General features: G+C 43.0%; 1 protein-coding gene across 1 annotated transcript in view; it reads right to left on the bottom strand.

Moving 5' to 3' along the window:
* LOC144688627 (solute carrier family 12 member 5-like) overlaps positions 1–13,320 on the bottom strand; it is a 742,161-nt gene that overhangs the window by 55,995 nt on the left and 672,846 nt on the right. The window contains exons 15-17 of the mRNA XM_078555421.1: positions 12,148–12,267; positions 1,682–1,786; positions 1,068–1,236 (exon numbers count right to left, since the gene is read on the bottom strand). Coding sequence (XP_078411547.1) covers positions 1,068–1,236; positions 1,682–1,786; positions 12,148–12,267 — 394 coding nt within the window. The remainder of the gene's footprint in view (positions 1–1,067; positions 1,237–1,681; positions 1,787–12,147; positions 12,268–13,320) is intronic.

The following is a 13,320-nucleotide window of genomic DNA, read 5'->3' as shown; positions in this document are numbered from 1 at the left end:
ATCGAGGGACCTAGATAGGCTAGATAGTAAAGACTTGTTTCCCTAGGCTGAGTGGTCAATTACCAGGGGGCATAAATTTAAGGTGATTGGTAGAAGGGTTAGGGGGAACATGAAGAAAAACTTTTTCATGCAGAGGGTGGTGGGCATCTGGAATTCACTGCCTGAATCAATGGTTGAGGCTGAAACGCTCAAATCATTTAAAAGGTACTTGGATCTGTGTCTGAAGCACTGTAACCTGCAAGGCTACAGACCAAGTGCTGGAAAGTGGGATTAAAATGAGTGGCTAGATTCTTTTTCATCTTTTTTCTGGCTGGCACATATATGATGGACTGATTTAAATCTTTTTCTTTTTGAGATATTTGAATGAAGAACTGACAAAACTATATATTTACCACTATTTCTACTTTCTAAATTGCTTACAAGTCTAGCCTGCCAATAATTCCAGACTTGCACCAAATATTGGATCAAAGATTTTAAATCCTGTAAACTAGCATCAAGCTGTCCAAGTTCTGACTTTTGCAAAGCTCTTCCCCGGTTGGCAAACTCAAAGTCAAAGGATGGCTGGTTTGGGAAAAGGTAAAATCTCATACTGTAGAGGACACTCTCCTGGAGTTGTGTTGAGGGAAGAGAAGAGGGAACTTTCCTTCACATCTGATGTGACCTGGAAGTGCTTAACAATGCCATGCCCTAAATGAAAGTGAACTGTTCTGAGCACTTAAGGTCCCTTGTCTTAATGCACAAAAACTTGCCAAAAAAGAGTTAAGGGAAGTTGTAGACTGCATTAGTAAATCCCTGTACTTATCAACACATTTTGAACTTAATTGATATTCTCAAGCCAAAGGAGCTTTTCCACATCAAAATTGTATGAGTAAAGTATATTTATCTACCAGCCTGATGAGGTCTTTATATTCCATAATACAGCCTAAATATATAACAAGAGTCAAATGCTTTTACTGACTTCAATGAACATAAATTAGAAACTCTTCTCCAAATAAGAATCACCCATATCAAACAAAGCTGAAGATGTGCAGAAAAATGTTAGAGGATGAAACTAGATTAGTGTGTACCTCTTCAGCCCTTTGGGCCTGGGTGTGATTCTCCAGGAAGCTGCCCTCCAATACCGTGCCCACAATGGTGAGTCCTTTCCCAGCCTTTAGCTGGCAGGTGAAAGTCAGAAGCTGTGGATGTTTGACATTCTGGTCTTGGTCCACCTTTACAAGTACTAGGAGCTGGGGCCTATGAGCAAACCAAATTATTTTGGTCAACCCGACATGTAACAAAAGAACAAAGCCCATCCAAACAGGCTGATTCTACATTTAGAATATATTTATCAATTATAACTGGAACCAAGTTTTCAGTATATAATCCATTCTATCAAGCTTTGTTGGGAGAGTAATAGAATGGTTAATGCAGTGGGGCCAATTCATGTGTTCACCCTGAGGTAAACAAAACATCCCCTTTATTCAATCACTCCAATTAAGCGCACACAGCAGTGTATGGGGAGCAGATGTTTGTACTACAGGCTTTGTTATTCAAAATGCCTTACTAATTGCCAAGTATGTAGAGCTCTTGCCTTTAATTGTTGATGGTTATGAATTGCTGGCAGGCTTGCAGATGTTAACCCAATGCAATTTTGCTAGACCAGGATATTAAAGCATAGACGTTTAAATTGGCCACTAACCTCCAGTTCTTGGTGTGAGGAGGACCCTCTTCAAGCCTGAGCAGAGCATATCGAGCTGCACTGAGGGACAGACCACGGATGCCATCTCCCCATTCTTTTTCAGCTCTGCACAAAGGAAATCAGGATCATCAAAACATTCTGCTGCTCACTTCCATATGAGTGAATCACATACACCTATGCATAGCCAGTCAGTACTGCATTACTATCTGAATGGATAGCAGCAATATTGCAATAATACCTTGCACAAAATTGTTTGGACTGCTAACTTGTCAAGGAAAATAAAATTACCTTGTAGGACTGGTCATGTGATTGTGATTCTCCTCTAGGTTAAATATCATGAATTGTTTTATTGTTATTCATCTTTCTGATGCTGCCAATCAAATGGATAATGTTATTCAATTTTGCCCCTTATCAGTCTGTTTGGTCTGTTTTCATTGAATTACCGAAGCAGTTGCTTTCAACACCTTCAGGCCAAATTTTATTAATAGCTTTACAACGTCCTTCAAATTTTCTAGGGTCTAATGGAATTCTTCTTTGTTGTCAAATAGTTTCAGTGTCATGTCACTTTGCTATTTTTTTTGTCTCGAAGGATATTCAAGGATTTGATGTCGAATGGCTGCCTTCTGTGCCATAAATGACTCTATGACTCCATGATCTATTCCTGCTATCTTTACTCAGTTCAAGGCCCATGTCCTTGTGCATTGCCTGCTATGGAAACAAAATGTCATACTTATATAGTAATGCAGCTTAATGGTTTCAATGACAGAATAAAACCATCAGAGCTAGTCAACAGAATCATCAGTAATTTAGTTATCGTCCATTAGACATACAGGGGGCAGGTTTATTATGTCACTATGACACATTTTCAGGCAACAGCAGAGCAGCCATTGTCTGCCAACATTTCTAGCACTGTCTGGTGAGAGCTGAATGGATCCACCCAATTATTAGTGTGCTCATCAAAATCATACATTATTTCTAGAGTGTATTTCCTGTCATTAATGCCATGGCAATGTGTCTCTAGTGCTCAGTATTGCTATCACAAGAGGGGGAAGAATGAAACTGAGAATGCCAAATTGAGAATCAATTGCAGGGTAATTGATGGTGGTTAAGTTAAAGAAACCATTTCAACCACTGGAGACGTTGTAACCATTTCTCACCTCTAACTAAGATGGGTGATCCAGTAGTGATGGAAATAGCACAAGGCCTGTCAGCAACACATGAGCCTGAACCAAGATGACGTGCTGGGGTTAGCCTTCAGCAAGGTGGTAGGGGAGGCGTGAGGTGTAAAGTTCATTGCTAATGATTGAGCAAATTCCCACCACATTTAAAAATAAATAAATTCAGACCAGAGTTGGTTTTGCATTTATATTCACCAGAAACATGTCTAAATACATGTACTGTACTTAACTACATGTGTTTTGTTTTGTTTGAGATGTGCTAAGATAGCCAACACAGCAAATTAGTTCTTGCCAGTAGTACACTAGTAAGACTACTGTGGATTTACACTATAAACACAGGAGAAAACACAATGCCACATCATACATTAAATATTACCAAATAAATCAGATTACATGAAAAATTGGCCCTGTCCTTGCTCATTTTTTAAGCATGCAGCCACATTTGTCATTCAACTACTCCTATTCTCCACCTTATTAGAAATCTCTCCATTTTGTTCTTTTGCTGTCTTGCCCCTCTCGCACCCTTCTCCACCTCTTTCTTGGTTTTGTATTTGCTTAAAAGCTGCTTACCTCCAACATGAGTTCTGAAGGAAGATCTCAACCTGAAATGTTTGGGCCAGATTTTTTTGAAGTCATGGTCATGGCTGAGAGCTCAGACTTCCATCAGTTTGTTGAAACAGGCCCACACAAGGGAAAACATTGCTTGTTTGATAGTGCTTCCTTTCAGATCTATTTTTTCATTGGCTCAATGTCTACTTACATATGAACGAACAAACATATGAATTGGTGTAGGAGTAGGCCATTCGGCCCCTTAAGCCTGCTCTTCCATTTGATAAGATCATGGCTGATCTAATTGTAGCCTCAACTCCACTTTCCTGTCTATTTGCCATACACTTTGACTCCCTTGTCAATCAAGAATCTATCCAACTTTCCTTTAAAAATATTCAATTGCCCTGCCTCAACTGCTCTCTGGGGAAGAGAATTCCACAGTAAAAACCCTCAAAACATTTCTCCTCATTGTTGTCTTAAATGGGAGACCCCTTATTCCTAAACTATGTCCTCTTGTTCTAGTCTCTCTCTCAAAGGGAAGCATTGTCTCAGCATCCACCCTGTCAAGTCCCCTTACACAAGAAAGTTCTTGTAGTTTCTGCTCTTAATAATTTAAAGGTGGGGCTCATGACACTTTTATGGGGTTATAGTAGCTACGTTTTTTTTTGAAAGAAAGTTATGAATGGGTGGGTTGGTGCAGTCTGTAGGTTTCTAGCATTCCAAAAAATATTGAAGTCTGACAGACCAGCACAGAAGGAAGGTGATTGATTGGTTGCTAAGCATTTTCACTTTTTCTCTAATCAAAACTAGAGAATTCTAATGGGGGTAAGTATAACATTGAAATACTAAGCTAATACTCAGCTAATTTATTGGTAAGGTTTACTAGTAAAGTTTTTTGGTAGTAGTAAGGTTTATTAATTATAAATTAATGAAGAAATAAATTAATTAACAAGTCATAAAAATGGCAGGACAGATGATGTATCGTGGCTGCAGTATGCAGGTATTGGCGGATGACAGTGTGATCCATGGCAACCAGATCTGCAGTAAGTGTCTGCAGCTTAAGGAGCTTTGGCTCAGAGTCAATGAGCTGGAGGCCAAACTGCAGACATTGATGCATCAGAGAGGGGGAAAGTTAACTGGACACTTTGTTCCAGAAGGCAGTCACACTCCTTAAGATAGGGTCTTCTGATTTGGTCAGTGTCAGGGACAGGAGGGTGTGACTCTGAGTGAGGCAGGTAGGGGATTGGGAAGGTAGAAGTGGAGGAGCCTCAGCCCTTGCAAAAGGTTACGTAAATTTGTTTGGATTGTCAAAATGAGATAAATTTTGTTTTTGTCGTAATGGCCTGAGTATGCTTCATCTTTTTTTTTGGTGCAGGGTGCGCCAGTATGTAATGCTGGATGTGAATGACTCTAACCTTTATTGCACAGGCAATGATTGGACTTTGCACTCAAAGGAAAGGGTTATTTCAGACATCTGGGATGGAGGCAGCAGCCCTGCCATGTGGTTGAAGCTGATCTTTGGCAGCCTAGCTGAAGGAGCGTTGGATCAAGGCATCCCTGATGTCCCTGCCTCCCTGGAGGTAATTGGGGGTTTGAATCTCACCACGGCAGATGGTGGAATTTGAATTCAATAAAAATATGGAATTAAAAGTTTGATGACGACCATGAAATTCTGTTGATTGTTGTCTGTTGAAACATTGTATATTGTTGTAAAAACCCATCTGGTTCACTAATGCCCTATAGGGAAGGAAATCTGTCATCTTTACCTAGTCTGGCCTACATGTGACTCAAGACCCACAGCAATGTGGTTGACTTTTAAAATGCCCTCTGAAATGGCCTGTCAAGCCCCTCAGTTGTAACAAACTGCCACAGTCACAAAAAAGGAATGAAACCGGATGGACCACCTGGCATTGACCTAGGCACCGGAGATGACAATGGCAATCTCTGCCCTGTCAACCCTGCAAAGTACTCCTTACTAACGTCTGGGGATTAGTGCCAAATTTGAGAGAGCTGTTTCTCAGGCTAGTCAAGCAACAGCCTGACATAGTCACCCTCATGGAATCATACCTTACAGATACTGTCCTGTCCCACCAGGTATACAGTCAGGAGGGAGTTTCCCTGGGAGTCCTCAACATTGACTCCGGACCCCATGAAGTCTCATAGCATTAGGTCAAACATGGGCAAGGAAACCTCCTGCTGATTACCACGTACTGCCCTCCCACAGCTGATGAAGCAGTGCTCCTCTATGTTGAACACCACTTGGAGGAAGAACTGAGGGTGGCAAGAGCGCAGAATAAACTCTGGGTGGGGGACTTCAATGTTCATCACCAAGAGTGGCTCGGTAGTACCACTACTGACCGAGCTGACCGAGTCCTAAATGACATAACTGCTAGATGGGTCTGTGGCAGGTGGTGAGGGAAAATCATACTTGACCTCATCCTCACCAACCTGCCTGACGCAGATGCATCTGTCCATGACAGCATCGGTAGGAGTGACCACCACACAATCATTGTGGAGACAAAGTCCTGCCTTCACTTTGGGTATATCCTCCATCGTGTTGTGTGGCACTACCACTATGCTAAATGGGTTAGATTGCAACCAGATCTAGCAATTCAAGACTGGGCATCCATGAGGCTCTGTGGGCCATCAGCAGCAGCAGAATTGTACTCGAACGCAACCTCATGGCGCATCATATCCCCCACTCTATCATTACCATCAAGCCAGGGGTTTATCTCTGGTTCAATGAATAGTGCAGGAGGGCACGCCAGGAACAGAACCAGGCATACAAAAAATGAGGCGTCAACAATGTGAAGGTGTGACACAGGACTACTTGTGTGCCAAACAGCATAAGCACCAAGTGATAGACAGAGCTAAGGGATCCTAAAATAACAGGTCAGATCCAAGCTCTGCAGTCCTGCCACATCCGGTCGAGAATGGTGGTGGACAATTAAACAACTCACTGGAGGAGGAGGCTCCACAAATATCCCCATCCTCAATGATGGAGGAGCCCAGCAGATAAGTGCAAAAGATAAGGCTGAAGCATTTGCCACAATTTTCAGCCAAAAGTGCCGAGTGGATGATCCATCTCAGCCTCCTCTGGAGGCCCCCAGCATCACAGATGTCAGTTTTCAGCCAATTCAATTCACTCCACGTGATATCAAGAAATGGCTGAAGGCACTGGATACCGCAAAGGTTACAGGCCCTGACAATGTTCCGGCAATAGTACTGAAGACTTGTGCTCCAGAATTTGCTGCATCCCTAGCCAAGTTGTTCCAGTACAGCTACAATACTGGCATCTACCCAGCTATGTGGAAGATTGCCCAGGTATGTTCTGTACACAAAAAGCAGGACAATTCCAACCTGGCCAATTACCACCCCATCAGCATACTCTCCATCGTCTGTAAAGTAATGGAAGGGGTCATCAACAGTGCTATCAAGCGGCACTAGCTTAGCAATAACCTGCTCAATGACGCCCAGTTTGGGTTCTGCCAAGGCCACTCAGCTCCTGACCTCATTACAGCCTTGGTTCAAACATGGACAAAAGAGCTGAATTCCTGAGGTGAGGTGAGAATGGCTGCCCTTGACATCAAGGCAGCATTTGACCAAGTGTGGCATCAAGGAGCCCTAGCAAAACTGGAGTCAATGGGAATCAGGGGGAAAACTCTCTGCTGGTTGGAGTCATACTAGCACAAAGGAAGATGATTGTGGTTGTTGGAGGTCAGTTATCTCAGCTCCAGGACATCACTGCAGGTGCTCCTCAAGGTAGTGTCCTAGGCCCAACCATCTTCAGCTGCTTCATCAATGACCTTCCTTCCATCATAAGGTCAGAGGTGAGGATGTTCGCTGACGATTGCATGATGTTCAGCATTATTTGCGACTCCTCAGATACTGAAGCAGTCCATGTCCAAAAGCAGCAAGACCTGGACAATGTCCAGGCTTGGGCTGGCAAGTGGCAAGTAACATTCGCGCCACACAAGTGTCAGGTAATGCCCATCTCCAAGAGAGAATCTAACCATCGCCCCTTGTTGTTCAATGGCATCATCATCACAGAATACCCCCACTATCAACATCCTGGGGGTCACCATTGACCAGAAACTGAACTGGACTAGCCATATAAATACCGTGGCTACAAGAACAGGTTGGAGGCTAGGAATCGTGCGGTGAGTAACTCACCTCCTTATTTCCCAAAGCCTGTCCACCATCTACCATGCACAAGTCAGGTGTGTGATGGAATACTCTCCACTTGTCTGAATGAGTGCTGCTCCCACAACACTCAAGAAGCTTGACACCATCCAGGACAAAGCAGCTGCTTGATTGGCACCACATGCACAAACATTCACTCCCTCCACCACCGACACATAGTAGCAGCATTGTGTACCATCTACAAGATGCACTGCAGGAATTCACCAAGACTCCTTAGACAGCACCTTCCAAACCAACAACCACTACCATCTAGAAGGGCAAGAGCAGCAGATAGATGGGAACACCACCACCTGGATGCTTCCCTCCAAGTCACTCATCATCCTGACTTGGAAATATATCGCCGTTCCTTCACTGTTACTGAGTTAAAATCCTGGAACTCCCTTCCTAACAACACTGTGGGTGTACCTACACCACATGGACTGCAGCAGTTCAAGAAGACAGCTCACCATCACCTTCTCAAGGGCAATTAGGGATGGGCAATAAATGCTGGCCCAGCCAGTGAAGCCCACATCCCATCATAAAAAAAAAGATCTCCTACTGACCCCTGGAAAGAGCTGGATGCATAGAAGTTGAGGGCTGCTGTGACCTTCAGAGCCACTGGCATGGGATGTCCACCCACAACAGTTGGAGCTGATCTCGGGCCCAATCATCTGACAAATGGAGGTCATTGTCTCCCTTGAGGGGCGAAGCCTCCTTCGACATTGCACCTCAGACATATTGAGGTAGCTGCATTGCCACCAGTAAACCCTGGCAGCAGGATGGTGGTGTCTTCTGCGGCCACTTCCGCCTTGGATTTCCTTCTGGCCCTGCGCACCTCATGCCTGCGCCTCTCCTCCCACCAGTTGCTCTCCTGGAAGCTGCATTGGGACAGCTGGCTTCCTCTCCCTTTTGCCCCTCTCTTCCTCAGAGGAGGAGGTGCCTCCAGCAGAGACCACAATCCCATTACCAGGGTAAGGGAAGGATGTCTGATACCTGGAAGGGTCCACATGGTCTGAATCCTCTGGGGGCCTTGGAGACACCAAGGAGTCCTGAAATGAAGCCTGGAAATGCTAAAAATGAAGCCCTGAACAGAGATGAAGCTGCCAAGTACCAATAAATCACCAGCAGCAAACTATCTCCAAAACTCCTCACTACTGACACTAGCAATGTTGCTCACCCCTTTTATCAAGCCCATGGATGAGGCTTTTGAAAATGTCAGCTGGCCGCCTGCCTGCCTTGCCCATGCGATGAGTGTGAAATTGCATGGGCAACGAAAAATTGGTGTCAATTGATTTTTAATGGCCTTGAGCGGCCTCTTAATTAATGGTGGGCACGGCTTCGCCACCTGCTTATGTCTGCCGACTGACCGAAATATTGCGCAAGTGTGCAATGATGTCGGGACGCTCACCCTACAACATCGCGCGTTATTTTATGTCTGATCAGGTCGGGCACACGCCCGACTGCGGGACATAAAATTCTGCCCAATATTTCGGAAAGACAGACAGAATGGCAAAGGAGGAGGGGTAGCCCTGAGAGTCAAAAATGACACAAGGACATTTGTGAGAAAAGGTCTGGCCTCTGAAGATCATGAAGTAGAGTCAGTATGGGTGGAAATTGGGAACAGTAAGAGTCAGAAAACATTTGTGGAAGTACTTTATAGGCCCCCTAATTGTAGTTACATCATTGGGCAGAGCATTAAACAAGAAATTATTGGAACCTGCACCAAAGGAAATGTAATAGTCTTCCTATGGACTGGGATAATCAAATTGGCAAGAAAGGTCTAGAAGATGAGTTTGTAGAACATTTTCGTGTTTAGTTTCTTGGAGCAGTACATAATTTTATTCCTAGTTGGTTCCACTATCTTAGATTTAGTATTGTGTAATGAAGCCAGGTTAATTAGTAATGTCATAGTAAAAGATCCATTGGTAAACAGTGACCATAATACCATGTTGAGTTTGAACGTGACATATTCCAACCGCAAACAAAGATCTTCAACTTAAACAAAGACAATTACATTGGTTTGAAGAAAGGACTGACTAAGGTTAATAGGTAAATAGGGTCAAAAGACTAAAAGCATTGGAGGTAAGTGAACAGTGGGAAGCATTTAAAGAAACAATTCAAAATCTTCAAAATACATTCCATTGAAGAATAAAAAGAAGGACCCATTCATGAATCACTCAGGAAGTTAAGGATAGTATTAGATAAAAAGAAAAGGCTTACAATGTTGGCAAGAATCAGTGGCAAGTCTGAGGATTGGGAGTGTTTCAGAAACCAGCAAAGGACCACCATAAATTTGATAAAATGGGAAAAAATAGAGTAAACTAGCCAGAAATATAAAAACAGATTGGAAGAACTTTTGTAAGTGCATAAAAAGGAGTAGCTAAAGTAAATGTTGGTCCCTTTGAATCAGAGACAGGAGGAATTATCATGGGGAATGAGGAAATAGTGGAGACTTTGAACAAATATTTGGTGTCTTCTACTGTGAAAACAGACACTAAGGGCAGCATCTTCTGGTTGGCGAATGGGGGCGGAGCCCACTCGCCAACATGTAAAAGCCTATTAAGGCCATTAAAAAACTAATTAAGATGATTAATGGACCTGCCCGTCCAACCTTAAGGTTGGCGGGCAGGCCAGGAGCCCAGGTGGGCTTTAGAAGAACCATGAAACCTCATCCACGGGCAGGATGAGGTTTCATGAGGGTATATAAAATCTTATGAAATGTTTCAATAAAAGTTATGGACATGTTCCAACACACATGACAGTGTCACATGAGGGTACATGGCAGTGAAATTCTTTTATCACCTTTATTTAAAGTTTTTAATCGGAGCCGATCTCCCTGAGGCAGCACTTAGCCTCAGGGAGATTTGCGCGCTCTTACGCATGCATGCGCGAAAAAGCGCACTCCCGGCTGAGGGAATCCCCCCGCCTGCACAGGGAGCGCACAGCGCTTGCTGGCAGATGTGATGCTGGGCGGGCTTTAATTGGCCTGCCCACGTAAAATGGTGGTGCCCCCCGACCGGGGGCGCCGATCAGAAAGCTGCCCGCTTCCGCACTTCCCCCCCAATAGGGGGGGAAATGTTGCCCTAAGTTCCTAACCAGTAATAGATGATAATCTAGTGGCTAAAAAGAGTGAGGAAATTGGAGAAATTAATATCAACAGAGATAAATATTGGAGAAACTTAAGGGACTAAAATTCGACAAATCCCCAGGACCTCTTGGCCTACACCCTAGGGTTCTAAAAGAGATTGCTGCAGAGATGGTGGATGTGCTAGCTATGATTTTCCAAAACTCCTTAGATTCAGGAACGGTCCCTTTAGATTGGACGTTGGCAAATGTTTCGCTTTTCAAGAAAGGAGGTGGAGAGAAAACAATGAACTACAGGCCAGTTGGCCTAACATCAGTTGTTGGGAAAATGCTGGAGTCCATTATTATGGAAATCTTAACAATGCACAATATGTTTAGAACAAGTCAACATGGTTTTACTAAAGGGAAATGGTGTTTAACAAAATTTATTAGGTTTTTTTGAGGATGTAACTAGTAGGGTAGATGAAGTGGAACCAGTAGATGTAGTATACCTGGATTTCCAAAAGGAATTTGATAAGGCGCCACACAAAAGGTTAATAGGCAAAATAAGGGCTCATGGAGATGGGGATAATATTTTAGCGGGATAGAGGATTGGTTAACAGATAGAAAGCAGAGAGTGAGCATTAATAGCACTTTTTCAAGTTGGCAGGCAGTGAATAGTAGCTGGGGCCTCAGCTATTTACAATCTATATTAATGACTTAGGTGAAGAGACAGAGAGTAATGTATCAGTTTGCTGATGATACCAAACTATGTGGAAAGGTAAGCTATGGGGAGGACACAGAGGCTGCAAAGAGATATAGATAGGTTAGGTGAGTTGGCAACAAGATGACAGGTGGAGTATTGTATAGGGAAGTGTGAAGTTATTCACTTTGGTCATAAGAATAAAAAAGCAAAATATTTTTTAAAAGGTGTGAAACATGTAAGTTAATGTTCAAAGAGACTTGAGTGTGCTTGTACAATGAATGCAGAAAGTTAGCATGCAGGTGCTGCAAGCAATTAGGAAGGCAAATGGCATGTGCCATTTATTACAAGGGGATGGAGTACAGGGATAGCGGAGTGTTGCTGCAACTGAGGTGAGGAAATTTCTCGACGACTCCCATTTGCGTTGAAGATGAAAATCCAGTCCATTAGCTCTATTTCTCTCTGCAAATGCTACCTGACTTGATGAGTGTTTTCCAGCCTTTTCAGTTTTTTAGTAGTTTTCCAGCCTCTGCACTAATTTGCTTTTGCGCTAAAAGTCAAATTGTTATCCCAACAATAGTGAATTAAAACCTTGATCAGCTTGAACAAGACTGAGCTATAAAGCCAATAAATACTTTTCAGGTTAGTAATAATATCTGCAAGTGGTAGTTTCAACATTGGCAAGACACGGGCAGGTGGGGAATCGAGGGGTACAAGGAAAGTATTTTTATATACTACAGTCCAGGGTTTCACTTTGCAATGACTTGTACAAAACAAACACGGAGACTTACCCGTTGAACTCAATGTATTTGTAGATAAGTCCAGCAATTACCATGGCCACTATTGCATAGTACCAGGAACAAATAAACATCAGGGACAGGCACAGGCTCATTCCCAGGAATGACATTGTCCTGTTTAAAAAAAGTAAAAGCTTGTCACAAGTATAAAAATGTAATGCCACAGACATGGTGGCATATTTTGTTCATTGAAGCTTGTTATTTGTGTTCAGTTTATCAGCCACTTATTTCTGTTATTTATTACAGTATAGAATTTCCATTATTTTGCCGTTTGCACTTCAAAAAGGTATTTCACTGGTTGTAAATGCTTTGGGGCATCTTGATGTCCTGAAAAGCAGTATAGAAGTGCAAGTTCTTTGCTTGTTCTGCAAAAATGGAAGAGCTGTGGATGCATTGAGAAAATACATTTGAGATCTTACTCTTTTGACCAGCACTCACTGGTGAGGGATGGGGGTGGGGGGCAGGGGGGAGGGAGGCAGTAGCCTCTACAGGTTATTAATGGAAAAAGTATTTTGCTATCCTGTATGGATGTGCAGAGAGCTTGTTTTATTTTTGCACTCTGAAGATAGCGGATCTAATGACAGTGCTGCTGGATATTTCACTTTTCTGTTGTTGGCACTTTGTGGTCAGAGTTACCCAGGAAACGACTTCCTGAGGAGGGTTTTGGTGTCTGTAATAACACTGATGCAGATCATTTACACAACAGAGCTGCCAATGTTTGGGCATTAGTATCAGGCTGTTGTCCGAAACCATCAAACATTAACTTTCATTGATTTTCTCAGTACCTATTTTTGTCTTCTGAATAAGTTCCACATTTTTTAACTAAAAATTTATTTTAACAGTTCACAAGAAATATAAAGGGCTACAGGGGACACCACAAAATCATCCTTACTGGAGCTGACTGAATGTACTGGAGCGGTTGGAGAGAGTTCAGAATATGTGAGAGGATGAACCAGGAAGGCTGGCTCATTAAGGCTGGAGCTCTCATCAGTTATTTTCCTTTGCCTTCACCCAGCTGTTCATCCAGAAGAAAAATCTTAAAATGGCCTAGTGAAGATGGCCATTAACAATCTGAATGAACTTCATGCATGAGTGGCATTGCTCAGCTGAACAGATAAGAGTGCCTATAATAGGAAGTGACAGCTCGGTTGAGGTCTCATTGCCCTT

Source organism: Cetorhinus maximus, chromosome 13 (assembly GCF_964194155.1).
Source record: "Cetorhinus maximus chromosome 13, sCetMax3.hap1.1, whole genome shotgun sequence".
NCBI lineage: Eukaryota > Metazoa > Chordata > Chondrichthyes > Lamniformes > Cetorhinidae > Cetorhinus > Cetorhinus maximus.
The sequence above is the reverse complement of the archived record's forward strand: the minus strand, read 5'-3'. Positions and strand labels throughout refer to the sequence as shown.